Raw genomic sequence first — 16,615 nt, 5'->3', positions numbered from 1 at the left:
TGGAGGAGGGCCCTTCACGTCGGCCGCACGAGCCTCGCACCGCAGCAGCAGCAGCTGGTGCAGCCGAGGAGGCGACTTTGTTACCGCGGAGCCACCGGAGAGGAAACGGCTGAACGAAATCTCTCGGAAAAAGTGTCAACAGTTTGGGGGAAACGGCTCGACCAAACGTCCGTTGCCCGGATTTGGCGGTGGCAGCTGTTTTACGAACTTGTCAGAGGATTTGAACTTTGTCTTTTGGCCGAAAAAAAGAGGTCTTTCTCAAAGTTGAGCCGAAGAGTTCTTCTCTCATTCAGGATGTCGGACTGAGACAAAGGGGTCTGGGGGGCATTCCCGTCGGAGCGGTGAGTGGCACATGTAATAACCACCGAGATGAAAAGTTCACAAGGTTACTGTCCTGTAGGACGAACGGGTTGTGTTTGTGCGGAGATGTCTAGCTTATTCACTGTGTGCCGTTTTTGTTTTTAAACGAGGCGACTGTTTCTGGGCTCGGTGGACAGTTAACTTGTGTAGCCTCACTGTTTGGCCGCTGTCTCGTGGTGCGGACGCGTTTTAGATGATAACCAAAGTGCAGGATTTGTTAGTAATTTATCGTTACAGTGAACAACCAGACCAAAAGTGGCATTAATGAAAGGCTGCTTTGATTCATTTGACCTATAGCGTGGTCGAGCGGGCATTTAACTGAGCCATTTAAATTCCCGAGCAGAGAAAATGGCCTATGCAGGGGGAGAGACCTGTGCTGTGTGATTAGCAAGATGTTCAAAAACTTTATCAAAACGACCAGATTTCTCCGAAATAACCGCCTTGCTCTGATTGACGATACAAACACCAGCCTGTAGTTGATCAAATCTTTAAAATCGATTTTAATGAACAAATTTACAGAATAACTTTAGTTCAGCTTGATACTACTGCTATATCTGCCAGTCAACAGCCTGTTTGAAAACTATACTATACATTTTCTAGTTATCCTCACCTTTCTTTGCCCAGCATGCCACTCTGTTGAAGAGTTTGAACTTTGTCTTGTTTTGGACACATCTCTCTCAGCAGGTAAAACTTGATTCTTGAAGTCCCCTCTGGATGGGAAAGATGGAGAGGGAGTTGCAATGGTGGAAAGGACAGCTAGCTGCAGATATCCATCAATCCCTCCGCATCAAGGTGAGCCTGACATCATTACACTCTGCTTTATTTTGATGGGAAACTCATTGTTTATGAGCAGTACAGTATGAGCTAAACATGTTTTCAATGTGTGTGTTGAAGATTTACATTAAAAATTAGTAAATGACTTATTGTCTGTACAGCTTTACTATCAACAAACAGCAACTTGAAAATCGCAGTGTGTTGTACTGTATGTTACTGTATACCTAAAACAAAAGACAAATGAGTAAAGCTAAATGGCTAGCTGATTAATCAATTGATAAGAGCTGCAATGATGCAGCTCTTATCAATTACACTTGACTACAGTTAATTGGTAACAATTTTAATTATTGGTTAATCGTTAAAGTAAATTTTAAAGCAAAAATGGCTAAAATTGCTTTTTGCTATCCTCTCAAATGAGAATATTTTCTGGTTTTCTTGTTCTTTCATTGAAGTAAAATAAATATCTTTGGCTTTTGGACTGTTGGTTGGACAAAACGAGACATTTGTAAGACCATCACTCAAATCGTGATGGTCATTTTAACTGATGAGAAAATAATCACTTCATAATTAGTTGATACTGAAAATAATCATTAATTGCAGCCTTACGATTAATGGAGCAATGGAAAATTAAGTGAATTGTGAATGGCATTTTAGCTGTTTATGATTAATCAAGAAAAAATAAATAAGACAGTCAAAACACTCTGAACCAGCAGGCCTGTGTTGATTATTCCACATATACTGCACAATGTATTGAAAGTTGGGAGGAAAATATAATTACACAGTCCTGTTGTCTATTTAAACATGATCTAAATTAGATTACATGGAGGAGTTCAGGCTCATTAATTAAGAATGTCTTAATTAACCTCGAAGCGCGATCATATTTCATCCCACGTGTCACTTTAATGGAGACATCTGTCACTTGACTGGCATCTTCGAGCTGAGGCTCTTCTGCCAGCTTCACAGTGAGGGAGATGAATACAGATCAGGTTTGAGACATCAGGTGCCTGGATGTGCGAGAGGTTATATCTGTATTGGTGGAAATGAGGACTGCAGTGAATCAGATGTTTGTGAGCCTTACAATGAGTCATTCACTTACACACAGTTTGATTCAGTTTGTTCGTGCTGGACAGTGTCTGACTCAGAGTGAGCTGTCAATTAGACTGAAAATCTGTGCGCAGAGCTGGAAACTAAACAACACACTCACTCTTTCCTTGTGTACTATAATGAAAGAGAGAGATACTGTCAGTCTAAATTTTAGGTTTTGATCTCCTTATATCAGCATTTTTGGTTAAATCCCAAGCAACAGGCTCACCACAGTATAGACTATATAATGTAATGTCCTCATCGTAAATGCTACATATGGTGAATTGAAAAATGCTTGAGACTAATTTTTTATAGAAATAGGATCACTTTATTTAGGTACCTGAAGTAAACAACAACATGATATTTGTCTCAAAGTTGGCTACAATAAAACTGCTTGTGTTTTAAATTACAGTCACTCTTCCAGGCCTTCCAGAGTTTTTCCAGTTTCTTGATGGATATCTTTTGATAGTGTGAGACATCAAGCGCAAATATACCAAAAGAGTTTTTGGCTTTTTTCCAAGAAGACATTTTTTTTCATACCGCAGAGGAATATCCGCTTGATTTTCTTCTGCCATAAGCTTACTTTTATGTCCTTGTGGTGACAGCAGGGTGTCTGATTGTTACGCTAAAGACTGAAATATTTTTATTTATGGACTTATGAAAATTCAAGATCATGGATTTTTATATGCTCTTAATCAATGAATCGTTTAGTTGATTGATAATTAGGATAATAATTGGGACAATGAGGCAAAATAAGATATAATGGAATATGATAGATTTCAGCAGAGCTACAGTGCACTGCTTGATATGAATCAATAGTCCAAAATTAAATTTAATAATCAAATCAATTGTCTATAAAGATACCAAACATTTACTTTTTATTCAGCTTATCAAATGTGAAAAATTGCTGCTTTTCTTTTCACCATTATGCATTGAATACATTTGGTCTATTGGTCAGACAAAAACAGAAATGTGAAGGGTCACCTTGGGCTTTGTGAAACTGTGATGGGTATTTTCACACCTTTTCTGACATTTCTTGGATTAAACAATTAATGTAAAAAAGAAATATCAACAGATAGGCCTAGTGTTTTCTAATTTTAATGATATTTTACCAAAACCATTCAAATGTATGCTGTTCAGAAACTTATGAGTAGAGGTGAATGTTTTCAGAAATGGATAAGCTGAAAGCGCAGTAAAATTTAAGGGGATATCAGATGTCAGAGCTGTTTGTGGAGAGGCCTTCACACTTTGTTTAGATTTCCTGCATGGCGTTTGCTCCCCCACAGTCTCATCCAGCCTTAATGACGTTTGCTGCCGTGATAATGCCCTGATGTGGGAGATAGTGGTGGTGTGTAGCATGTGGCAAATTATCAGACATGCAAATCAGGCGGAGGCAGCTGTGGAATCCTTAATTATGGTGCGGGTCCCCCACAAAGGCACCTCTCCACCCACCCACCCCCTGGAGCCCCTCCAGACTCCAGCAGCCCCCTCCTCCTGCTGCCCTTGTACCCCCAGACAGACAGATGGACCAGAGGCAGAATCTGAAGCAGTGGGAGGAGAGGAGAGTTTGGGGAGGATTGGGTGGTGTGGTTGGTTGTGGCACCGGGGGTGGAGCTGCTATATGTGGATTTGGGAGGAGGGGGGTTACTGTTTATTTTTGGTTTCAATTCAAATGTCAGTCTGAACATCATTGTTGTCTTAGTTGTGCTCAAAATAAATAGTTGACAGTTTGTGTAAACCCAACAGTGTTTGTAGTTTTGCCCTCACAGAATTTTATGTTATTCAAAGTATTAACTGTAGCATGTATTTCTATGTTATGAAACGCTGAGCTTTAAACTAATAGTTTTAGAGCCAGCCTGAAGGCAGGCATGTTCCTAAACAACAGTCCTAACATGATGTGGATATTTTCTGTGTTTCTCCTTTAATGTAAGGACCCCTGACTGTTTGATCTTAAGGAGATTAATCCAGCAATCCTCAATCTCTTATTAAATCCAAATGAAAAGCCCTTGTTTTTACTCAGATTCTCAGAGACCAAAAAACATTTTTGAAAACAAAAACATTTTCTGGGATAAGCAGCTTAAATACTGACAAAGTAACTGCAGAGTAAGTTTGTACATCCATCACTGATTTTTTTTTTTTTTGTTTGTTTCTTACTCTGAGGCAGATTTTGAAACTGGAGCCTTGTGCTCGCCTGTTTTCTGGAGCTGATTGGGAAGATACCCGGGGCCGATTCAATGCTAATGCCCCCGAGTATCTTCCTTCCACTTTGAAACACATGCAGCTAATTGAACATGAATGGGAGATGTGGTAGGGGTGAAACCTAATCCTATCTACTACCCAACCTCCACCCCCCCACCCCCCCCCCAAACTACACACACCACCACCACCCTCAGCCCGTTGCACCAAGACCCCTGCAATGACCCAAATTAGCTCCTGTTCTCTGCAGCGATGGTGAATTAAATGAAATTGAAATGAGGCTGAAGCATAATCTAGATTTTTCTGTGGTAAATTGAGTTTTATTCTCAATATGAGTATTTCAGACCCATAGCAGCTCTCCTGACAGCAGTTAAACCCAGTCAGCAGGAGACATGCATGGCTCACTATTATTATGCATATTCTTTACAACCCCTGTGTTTCTTCACCGCTGCTTCCTGCCCACCCAGTTCTTCTCACCCCCTCCCCACTCCGATGAGTTACGTCCCCTCTCATCCCTCTTCTCTTCTCCCTCTCTAGGAGCTGAAGTTACCCGTCTATCGGGCCCACTCTCCGCAGATCGGCATGCGACGGTACTTTGCAGACTTGTTGGCCATCCTCAGTAATCGCTACCAGCTATGTCCTACAGCACGTCACCTGGCCGTCTACCTGCTGGACTTGTTCATGGACCACTATGATGTGGCCGTCAAGCAGCTCTATGTGATTGCCCTCTCTTGTCTGCTCCTAGCTAGTAAGTCTATGAACAGCCTTACAGCTTCTTCCCTAAATTCACCAACATGTTTATTTTATGTTTTCTGTAGTTTTTGCCTGACCAGGACATTTATTAAAAGACTAATTGCTCATTTTTCCCTATTAGGCTCAAGCATGTGTTTACATTGATGCTTGCGTTCTTGATTTCTTAAATCTAAACTTAAATATGGTACTGAGGTAACTTGTGTTTTCATTTTGAACAGCATTTTGACTTAACCTGTAGATGCCTGCAATGTAAATATTCTGAGGTAAAAAAACATACTGTGACTGGTTCATGCACAGATGGCACAAGGCCTATAACAAGGCTAATTCGAGTTATGCTTCGGAGACCATAATGTTTTGCTTTTCTAGCTACACTTTTTAGACTGATCTGATAGCCTGTAATGACAGTTTACTGTCAGCTGCGATGTTGGTTTAAAAAGCACAAGGTTACCATTGTGGTAGGATGACTGTACCATTGTTTTAGGAGAAACTGTTGGGGATTATGCTTGTGTCTGCAGAACTTTATCTGTGTCTTTGATCCTAGCTGTAATAACATGTCTGGGGCTGCTGCTGTTACTCTAGTCCTATGCAGTCCATTTGAGTTGAACTAGATTTCGTACCAAGGCCAAAATGTCCTCTACTCCAAGACGTGTTTTTTTTTTCATCTACTTTTTCTACTCTGTCATTGAAAACTAGGTTCGTTACAGAGCCCAGCCTGCCTACAAACCCCATACAAATCCATTTTGTCCTCGGGTTAATTCTTTAATGGCACTTTTCTGTGTGATCACATCATCATGATGTTTTTAGACCTCCACTGTTCAAAAACACATCAGTGTGCCACACCACTGCCCTGAATGACAGGCTCCTTCATTACAACTAACATGGTCACTGTACCTGTAGTAACACTTGCTAAAAACTACAGCTGCCAGCCTGTTTAGGAAGCAACTGAGTCTTTTTAAAACAAATGAATCTGAATTTGGGACCATTTTCAAGATTTACATTTTCACTAGTGAATGGGCTTGGGGCTGATTGCCATCAACAGTTTTGGTCTTTTCATTTGTCTAGAAATATAGAAAAACATCAGTCTAATCTAAAAGCACTTTGCAGATATAAATCAATCAAGTTAAAACTTTGTATTTTAAGTCCTGAATATCTTCACCTCTCTAGACCAATGATTGGTTGATATTATTCTTTGCTTGTAGTTGCTGTTTTTCTTAAGCTGTCAGTGTTTCTGTAGAAGTGAGTGAAGAAATGATTTAGTCCAGAAACCAGTAACCAACATGTGAAATATAAAGGTGTTTCTTTGTGTGTGTGTTTTGTGTAAAGCATGTGTGTTAATCATTCTCCTCCTGCTGATGCATGGCGCAGGTTGTGTGGTAGTTATTAGTGTCTCTGTGTCTGTTTCATGATTAACAGACAGAGGTTTTCTGTACATTAATGCAGCCCTTGGCATCATGGGTAATTAGACTAATGATAACGTCAAAGTGGGAGTCTGGAACAGGGCCCGCTCACTTGGGAGGGCTCAGCGCATGTGTGTGCGTATGTGTAGTTGCATACAGGCCATCTTTGCAATCAGAGTAGTCTCTGTGGTGGGATAAATTTGAATATGAGACTTGAAAGAGGTTTTTATTTAAAAGCCATCTCATGAGAATCCAAGAATAGTTTTGAGAGTTAGCTCATTGAGTGATATAAATATTTTCAGTCCAATCTGGACAGAGGTTTTTCTTCTATTTTGTATTAGATTAATCAGGTTTTTTTATTGAATCTTTTGATTTGTGGCGCTCAGTTAGTCAGGCTCTCTCCTCTTTGCTTTCCTGCCTCTGACTCCTCCAGGACTCTAGGGAGTCTCCGCCATGATTGATGAAGGCTTGAAAGGGTGTTTGATTCAAAGTTGTCTTTGGTTTTTATCTGTCCTGAGGTGCTTTGGAATCTGGCCTAGTTATTGAACGGCCTCCCCAGGTCCCTCTGCCTGCCTTTGACAGGCACATACATTGTCTTTCTTCAAATATTTCTGGCTTCCGCACTCGGTTAATTAATCGCTACCTCTTTTGTGCCTCTCAGCAGACACTGCTTAATCCTGTTATTCCATTGTGTGTGTGTTTTTGTGGATGCTTGTGTGTGCATGTGTTTGTTCATGGATGAGCTCCTTTTCATTTGCAGGAGTAAGATTGTGGCCAGTTTTTTAAGCCCACAGGGACTGAGTGTTATTGACTGTTGGGCACTTATTTAGAGACCTCTCTTTATTCCAGAGAAGCCAATTACTCAAAGAAACCAAAATCCTGGAAAATTTTATGTCAGCTTCAGTTAAGCCTGTTCATGTATACACTGCATATTTCCATTTGAAAATCAGTCTGCAAACTTAAGTTTCTATTGTGTTCAGTCCATGAAGTCCTGCAGTGATCACATCAGTCTTCCTGACAGATCTTGCTCCCTGAAGTCAGAGATCTTCATACTGCAGCTATTTGTTATTTTAAATGACATTGTGGATGTGTCTGCCAGGCAGCACAAGAATCCTATGGGTTTTTTTGTTGTTGTCATGCTTTATGTATTTTGTGAAGTTTGTTAACTGGCTCTTGATTATGACCTTTAGATGCTCTTGTGATTTATTTTTGTGATGCTACTGCAGTGACTTATTGTTCATGCTATATTTCACTTATTTTGTTCAGTGAACCTGATTCACTGGAGGGACTCTAAAACAAAAAAGAGCATCCTGTGAAATGCACAAGAAGCTCTGGTATTGCACAGTACACTTACTAGGCCCATGGAGCCCGGGGGTGGGGAGGTACTGTGTGCTGAGGGGCACCTGCCATATGCTCTCCGAGTCAGGCCTCAAACAAAAGCCCGTCAATGCAGGCAGGACAGCCAGCCAGACGCTTCCCAGAGAGGGGGAGGGGAGCGGATACTGAGGAGTGGAGGCGTGTGTTTGTGTGTTCATGGTCGAGACTTGCTGTAAGCTAACATTGCTAAATGAAGAGATGGTTGCTGTGGCAACCTTGTGATAAACCTATGGATTTTTTTTCTCCTGATCACTCTAATTAAGATCCACATTCAAGTTGAATCCATTTCCTATTCAAAGGGCGTTGCTTTACTGCTACACAGCCACTTAACTGACTGGGTTCTGGTGGTGTCCTTTTACCTTCAGCTGCCGGCTCTGTTTCCTCTTCGTTCTCTCACCTTGTCAGGGACAGGCAGAGTGAGCCAGTCCTGGGACAGGGCGGCCAGTAAAAGCAGCTCCACATCCCTGGGGGGTTGGGAAATGAGTGGAGCAGTACTTCAAAGGCAGATCGGCTGTTGATGTTAAACAGGGTGGAAAGGGAGGGAGAAGAGGTGGCCTGCAAAATGGAACATATTAGAACTGAACCACCCAGCAGGGTGCCCTGAAATGTAGATTAATAGGGAACCCACTTCCCCCTTTATCCCCCTCTCAGAGGTTTGACAATAATTCTGATGGAGCTGTTGTAATGTGGGGCCCTCATAATTAATGAAATTATGTAGAGATGTATCTATGGTTGTGAAAATGTCACTATTACTCATTATTATCAGATGCACTAGTTCATATTTTTGTTTGAGAGCTGTTGTGTAGTTGTAATACACAAACTCTAGTACACTTGTCAGAATTTAGTCGTATTTTCTGTTTTGTTGTGTAATGCCTGAGGCTCTGTTTGCCCACACATTCCCTGTGTCAGCCATCATCACCCATACGGCAAGGCGCTTTATACTCTGTTGACGGATCCCCCCAAGAACACACACACACACACACACACACACACACACACACACACACACACACACATACACACATACATATACATAGACACAGAAGCCCGGGTTTCTAGGATTCTCCCTGGTCACCCAGGCATTAGTATCAGGGGTCAAGGGTCAGACTAGGTCTACAATGTGTGAGCCGCCAGGGCCAGGGGTGGCAACACGGAGATTCAGTGATGGAGCTGCGATCAATTTCACACTACCAATGAAAGATGAACCAGCAAATAAAAGGAGTTTAAAGAGCAGAGGAAATTCCTCCACGGCTGTCAAGTCAAAAAGAAAAAGCAGGAGAGAACGAGGAAGAAAGGGAAGATTGCCTTAAAAGTTTTTTTTTTTTTTCCTCTTAAATCTTTATTGGCATCTTTTATCAACATTAAATGATAATGATGTTAAATATAAACAGTTTGAAAAACACATTCACATATGTTCATGCCGTCCTTTTGAGGGATTCATTAGTAGCTCTAATCTCCCAGTTTTGAGTTTGTATAACGTTAATTTTCCTAATTTTTCTTATAAAATTGAACCAAATATCTGTGACTTTTCGTTACAATTTTAGAGAAATTGCAGACATAATTTACTACACAATTTGTAGGAAACTAGTAATTATTAATAACACACAGCTCTTTTCTGATATTTCTAAAACATGTGAGTCATCTACTCTCTCTCCAACAGATCTGATGTCTATGTGACTGTTTACTTTTCATGATTTATGGGTGTTTTGGGCAGATATACTTTTTTGTAAGACATTCAAAACTGTCTGAAAACACAGAAGTGATTTTCATTTCTTTGAGGTACTGGGTGAAATTAACTATAATTACACGATATTTGTAAAATGGGGAGCAACAGAAACAAAAGCCTTTCTTTCTGTGTGAGAGAACAGCTCTCAGGTTTCCTAACAGACCCTATTGCTGTAAACCCCTCCCCAACCCCACCTTTCCCCCAAACAGCACACCTGGGAGGAAGCTGCATCCCAGCCTTACCTCTTCCTAACCCCTGACCTGTAACCTCTCACTGTTTACTCAACCTTTTTTCATCATCACCATCACCTGTGGGTGCTGTGAGAAAGAGTAGGTGTCCTGTAGTTGCAGTGTATGGAAAGGTAATTGTTGTAGATAAAAGGGAAGGCAGTTTTTTTCCCTTAATCACTGTGTCTCTTCCCTGCTCGCTGACTTCAGATAGGATCATTGAGCTGCCTGCATTCCAGGTAGGCTGAACTCACAGGGGAGGAATGCACCGTCTCTCTCAGGCCACATTCAGACTGACAACAGCAAAAGAGTAAAAAGGGCTGGGATAGTGTTTGCATGTTGCTGCAGGGTATCAGGTATAGTCTGTTAAAGAGTGTTGTTTAACCCTAATCCATTTAATATTATTGTTTACAAAACTTAAATCAGCACAAGAGATCAAACAATTAGTGGACTGAAAAAAATTCTGGTAATAAATGAAATTAAAAGTAATTAAATAATATTAGTCCCCCATTATAGTTAATTGAATATGTTAGAGGTTTGGACAAAACAAGCATTTTGAAGGTGCCCTGGATTTTTTTCATCAAACAATTAATTGATTAAATAAGAAAATAATCAGCAGATAAATACAACATATAAATAATGCTTTGTTGACATCCCCCTGTAAGATTTCAAATGATACCTGGCCCTGACACTGGATGACGTTGCATTGTGCTGCAGAAAAGGTAGAAGCAGGATAAACTTCTTTGTCCCTTTTTTTTCGCTTTAGCCCTCCTATGGCTCCTCTCCTACTGTGCCAACTCATTGAAATGAATGAGACCACTGTATTGTTATACAGGCTGTGATGTGCACAGGAGTCAGTTCTTTTTGCAGTAAGTCGAACTGGTTTGTGGCTCAGACTCATACCACACTTCTTTAGGTTCCTCTGAAGTTGCTTTGTTTTTCATTTTCAAAGCTGTTGGGCTTCCCTCGCTCTCATGTGCCCTGTCACCCACCGTATAAAACCAAAAGAGTAATCACAGAGCACAATGAGGAGATTGACTTGTTCTGTGTCCCTCTTAAGATCAAAGAGGCTGGGGTTGTGTGGAGATTGGGGGCATTGATGACTTTTTATGGCAGCGTCTGTGTGGACATAGAAGTCTAGCAGCAGACAGAGCCCTGATCCAGAGGATATGAGGGTGAGAGAATGGGGCAAGTGTGGACTGGGCCGTGGAACGAGCCCTTGTGGGTGTAAACAGCCCTGTTTCACTGTGCTTCCTGTTCTGCTGGAGAGACGCCATTACTGCCTGTCTGCTAATTACCCCTCTGGCCTGTTGGGCTGCAGATCCCCCACTGCCCTCCCCTCATGCTCTCTCAACCATCCCCTCTTTCTTCCTCTCTCCTGCCATGCTTAATGGCAGGTCGCAACATTAGTGGTAAAACTCACACTCAGTAGGAAGATGCCCCTGCTCACTGAGACGTGAGCATGAAGAGGTAAAAGGGGTCCATCAAAGACACCCACAATAGCTGTGCATTGTCAGACAATCCTTGCTTGCACTTCTAACTGCAGCTTGGAAACATCAATAAAGCCCCTATTTCTAATGTTTGGTTGCCATAGTTTTAGATTAGAGGCCAAGATTTACCCCAACAGAGGGTTGCTGTTATTCCCAGCTGGATTTATGTTCACAAAGGCGATACATAACTTTTTAATCCTAGCCTGTGGATATAATACCAAGTAATTCGACAACAGCCACTGAGTGGCACTTTGTCAGCAGGCAGCAGTGTGTAGGTGCTTATTTTCATCTTTATGTGTTGGTTTGTTTATATAAGGTTTATTTTCCCTGTCATTATTATTATATAACCACACTTTCCATAAAGGTGGTGAATCAAGAGTAGTTCTGGGTAGAGGTAGACAAATCACAGAGCAATAGCTAGTTAAATCAGCTTTTTGCAGAAAAATCATCTGTGTATATGTCTGATAAATAACAAATGTGCTTTATTATATTGTCATACATTATCTGTTTATACACAAGCCTCCACTTGTGGGTGTCCATAGGAGGCGTTACACTTGGAGATATATATTATTTATAAATGCAATATCTGCTTATAACCATATTATAGTTTTTGAATAAAAAATGTATAAATGTTTAAATACTGGCGATGGATGCTGTATAGGGACACTTAAGGTAAAGTTTTACCTTATTAAACTGATTGTCATGTGTTTTATCAACACACGTTTATTTATTGCGTGTGTATTTATTGTGCTTTCTCAAATATTTTAATTGCCCTTAAAAATTCAGTAACTGTTAAACTGTAGTTTTGGGAGTGAATTAGTTCCATTGCAAGTCTACAATGTGCCTCCACATCTTCCTACTGAAAGCTGTGTGTAGTCAAAGCACATGCTTTAGAGCAAAGCCTGTATCAGTGTAACCTGACACCCACCTCCTCGCCCTCATTCTTAAAGTTTGAGTAGAGGCCTGCTGGACCCGTGGATTAAAAGCAGAATCACCCCTCTTCATTGGCCACATGGACCCCTGAGGCCTCGGGGCTGTTGCTATGGAAAGGAGTATGCCTTGGGATGGGGAGGGGGGCTCAGCATTATGGCACTGCTGTAATGTCTGCAAGGATCTGGAGCAAGTGAGAGGAAAATATCAGGAATCGAACTGAACTTTTTTCTAGAAAGTGTTAAGCTTGTATAATCCATACTAAGTGCCCCACGCTGTAAGCCTATAGTAATGCTTCCCCAGGCTTGTTAGTGTAATGGCTTAGCTTTGTAGCCAGATGTTCAGTAATAGTCAACTTAACTGCCAGTGCTTAGCAGGCACTTGTTAGGTTCTGTGGAGCTGGAGTAAGGCTCTATAGAACTGACCATAAACCTGCTGTATGTGGCTTACATAAAAGAATGAATAAAGTAATTAATAACCACAGTCCGTCATCGTCAACCCATATGAAGATAACTGGGTTTATCTTTGGGTTTAGAATTTTAACTTGGCATTTAATGTTGGATGCAGATATTGTGAGCTTTCAAACTAATTGAACTCTACAGATAATTGTCTAATATGCTCATTAACTTAATTGTTAATAAGTGAGATGCTGTGATTTACAGAATACATCTAACTAATACATTAGCTGCAATTAATGATTATTTAAACTATTATTATTGTTATAAACAATTCATCTATTCATGGTACATATATATGATTTTTAGTTAGTTGTTTGGTCTTTAATATCTCAGGAAATAGTGAAAGATGTCACAATTTCCTAAACAATTAATTGTCATAATTGATGCTGATTAATTTTTTGGTGGTCAACTAATGAATTAATTGTTTTGGCAGTACAATGTGTTTTCATGGGATAACCACATGTGGTTATTTTCCAAAATCTTGATCCAAAAGAGCAAAACAAAAATAATGTTTACGTAGTCTTGAGGGCTTCTGACCCAAGATATAACCACATCCAGGATCCAAACACAGTATGTCAGCTGCTGTGATATCACTTTATCTTGTTAACATCTTGCACGCCAAGTCCAATATAGAGAAAGCATGCGTGTAAATTTGTATCTGCAGAATGAACTGAACCAAAACACTAAAACCTGCTGCATCTGTTTGTTTCTTTCCAGGTAAATTTGAGGAGAAAGAAGACCGGGTTCCCAAACTGGAGCAGCTGAACTCTCTGGGTTTTATGTGTAGCCTGAACCTGGTTCTCAACAAAAGGGATCTGATCAAAATGGAGCTTCTGCTGCTGGAGACCTTTGGCTGGAATCTGTGCATGCCCACACCCGCCCACTTCATTGACTACTACCTCCATGCCTCGGTGCAGGAGGGTGACCTATACAACGGCTGGCCCCTGTCCTCCCTCTCCAAAACCAAGGCTTTCATGGACAAATATACTCACTACTTTCTGGAGGTCTCACTTCAAGGTAGGTTTAGTTCAATAGGTGTTTCTATATTCATTGATTAGCATGTGATGTAAGTTCAATCAAAGCATTTATGAAACTCTTGTCTCTGGGTCCTTCTAGATCATGCGTTCCTGAGTTTCCGACCATCTCAGGTTGCTGCCGCGTGTGTGGCAGCATCTCGCATTTGCCTTCAGATTTCCCCAAGCTGGACGACTGCTCTGCATCTGCTAACAGGCTACACCTGGGACCACCTCACCCAGTGCATCGAACTTATGCTGCTGTAAGAGATACACAAGGCACACACACACACACACACACACACACACACACACACACACACACACACACACACACATACACACACACGCATACATTTATAGAAAAAATCAAAACTGAAAGGCAGGCGGGCAGGCGAGCCTCTCAAAGTGTAGATAGAAGAAAGATGAAGATGGATGACATTAAGGCCCTGTCTCTCTGTACTTTTGTTGCCATGGTTTTGGATAATACGATGCCTATTGCTTTAACCAGTAGAGGCTTCTAATGTTGTGTGCAATAATAGTGTGTAATTTAACAGCTGTAATTAAGTTGCACATTTCTTGGTCAGTGGGTGGCAGTGTGTGTTTGTTTGTCTGCATCTGTGTAAGTATAATTGTTTGCACATGTTCAGACTAATTGTGTGGGAGTAAAAATGGTTGCTTTAGACACATCTGTGCTCTGGTTAATGGATTTATTTGAGCAGTCATTTTTCTGCACGGATCTTTCCTTGAAGTATTCACACACTTTGCTTTCTCACTACAATACAGCAATGAGTTTAGTTCTAATTCACCACTGTTTTCTACATATCTATCTACACCATCTGTACTATTGACATTTTTTTTTTACTAATATTCTACATATTTGTATATTTACTTTTCTTCTTTTGATGCCATAGTGACTGAAGTATGTGTGCCTTGCCCTTCCACAGTGCTCATGACAACGACGTTAAGGAGGCCAACAAAACCAAATCCACTCCTCCTCACCGACCATCCTCCCTCCAGTCTCAGCCCCAGACCTCTCACCTCTCTCCAGTGTCGGCCATCCAGAGACCGGCCTCCTCTTCCTCCTCCACCTCCTCCACACCACAGCTGCTCTTTCAGCCCGATGGCTTCCCACACCTTTCCCAGCATTCCCCGTCCCTGTCCCAGCTGCAAGCGCTAGCTGACTCCCAGGCTCTTGGGCCTGTGGTGAACATGTCTCAGGACTTCTTTCAGAGCCACAGGATGGGTCTTCTAACTGGCGCTCCCTCCTTGACTCCTGGGGGTGGGTTTCCCTCCTACCCGAGCCTGACCTCTGGTCTTCAGCCGGGGGCCCGTGCGCTGCCGCTCCAGGGCCCAATTTCTGTGCAGATGGCCCTCGCTGGAGAGCCGCGACACTGTCTGAGTATGGCCTACAGCGGTGGCTACCTGGGGGCTCATCACACCTTCACAGCCGGCTGCTTTGACAGGTGACGCCAGGAGACGGAGAGGGATCACAAACCCCCACGGGAGTGCACTACTATGCTTCCATCCCAGCTCCCTACCCTGAAACATCCACTTACAGACCTCCTCTCTCTCTCCGTCGGCACCGCAACACCTTCATCATGTCCAACTCCCCCGTCCCTCTCACAGAGACGCCTCAAACGCAAGCAGAGGTCCAAAGGCAAGACAGACCCGGTGGAAGTCATCACACTGACGTGACAAGTGCTCCACTGAAATACTGAGGCATTACAAAAATGTTATTGCCATATTTTGAACTGGTTTTATAAATCTGTGCTATTATGAGACTGTCATCACTGTGAATGAGATGAAAGCAGCAGTGTGATCTAACACCCACCTCATTCAGTGCCTGTTCTCAGTTGTGTGATAGCTGAGCCATTTTTAGAAGTGCACAGAACACAAAGTATGTGTGATAAGGATATCTTGCTGCTTGACTTTTTTTTCTTTTTAATTTCTAATCCCAAAAAATGAACAAATTGGCTGGTATTTTTTCTTAAGCCACCATTTGAGAGATAGAAGAAACAGAGGCTTGGCAAGAATTAAAAAGGCTATGTATGTCGGTGAAATTTTTGGTTGTGTGTCCTTAATGTCAGCGAACATTGATCTAACGCCTGTAAGCTCTGTTAGAGCTGAAGGGCCCCTCTGGGAATTCCTCACCACATAAGACCTCAGAGGAGACGAAGAATTCATTGTTTTGCGCACAGCAGGTGAAGTCCGCAGCTCAAACACACCTGCAGTGTTTCAGTTTTTTTTTTCGTTCCTCTTCTCGCTTGTCCTTGTCATCTCGTCTCTCCCACCTCCAAAGTCGAGCCTTGTGGCAGAGCCGTCAAACACCCAGTGAAAATGTGGCTCTCATGAACCTGCAGGCTTTGTCATACTAAAGTTTTAATTTCTCCAGCGTCCACTACTCAAAGAAACTGAACACAAACTGATGTGACTGGACCAGTGTGGTGAACGAGACGTGGATGTTGGTTGTCTATTGTACATATGAATTGCTGCTGCCTTCTTATGAACTGTTGGTTCTGTGTCTGTGTTAATGACTCCAATGTTTACATGAACCACTAAGTATCAGGGACTTGAACAAGATTACTTGAATATGATGCCATTGAAACATGCCATAGCTTTTATTTATGATGACTCATTTTTTCTTGTTCTTGATTTAATTTTTTTTTTTTTTTTTTTTTTTTAATATGTAGTGTAGTTTTTTTTTTAATATCAACTTAGAAGTTAGTTTTCTTTGTACCCGTTTATAGGAACTGTATATTCAGGCTCAGGTTTTAAGGCTGAAACTAAACTTTAAGCCTTCTCATTATTCTGTGCGATTATGCTTTAAA

The 16,615-nt window shown here is 41.5% G+C and overlaps 1 protein-coding gene across 2 annotated transcripts; it reads left to right on the top strand.

Annotated features, from left to right (window-relative positions):
- Positions 1-117: 117 nt before the first annotated feature.
- Positions 118-16,371, top strand: LOC111226668 (cyclin-J-like). Of its 2 annotated transcripts, none has more exons than XM_022751939.1 (6): positions 118-341; positions 1,045-1,152; positions 4,951-5,161; positions 13,489-13,788; positions 13,888-14,047; positions 14,732-16,371. In XM_022751939.1, the coding sequence occupies exons 2-6, from the start codon at positions 1,075-1,077 to the stop codon at positions 15,252-15,254; spliced, it is 1,272 nt and encodes a 423-aa protein (XP_022607660.1). In that variant the 5' UTR covers positions 118-341; positions 1,045-1,074; the 3' UTR covers positions 15,255-16,371. The 2 variants fall into 2 exon arrangements, with proteins under 2 accessions (XP_022607660.1, XP_022607659.1); XM_022751938.1 differs by having other exon boundaries at positions 1,042-1,152.
- The last annotated feature ends 244 nt before the right edge of the window (positions 16,372-16,615 follow it).

The sequence above is a fragment of the Seriola dumerili genome, unplaced genomic scaffold (genome assembly GCF_002260705.1).
Source record: "Seriola dumerili isolate Sdu_G_001 unplaced genomic scaffold, Sdu_1.0 BDQW01000161.1, whole genome shotgun sequence".
Taxonomy (NCBI): domain Eukaryota; kingdom Metazoa; phylum Chordata; class Actinopteri; order Carangiformes; family Carangidae; genus Seriola; species Seriola dumerili.
The sequence above is the reverse complement of the archived record's forward strand: the minus strand, read 5'-3'. Positions and strand labels throughout refer to the sequence as shown.

Coding starts and splice junctions, on each gene's coding strand:
- LOC111226668 (XM_022751939.1), top strand. CDS start 1,075: ATGGGAAAGATGGAGAGGGAGTTGCAATGGTGGAAAGGACAGCTAGCT. Junction 5,162..13,488: donor CTCTTGTCTGCTCCTAGCTA/GTAAGTCTATGA, acceptor GTTTCTTTCCAG/GTAAATTTGAGGAGAAAGAA. Junction 14,048..14,731: donor TGCATCGAACTTATGCTGCT/GTAAGAGATACA, acceptor GCCCTTCCACAG/TGCTCATGACAACGACGTTA.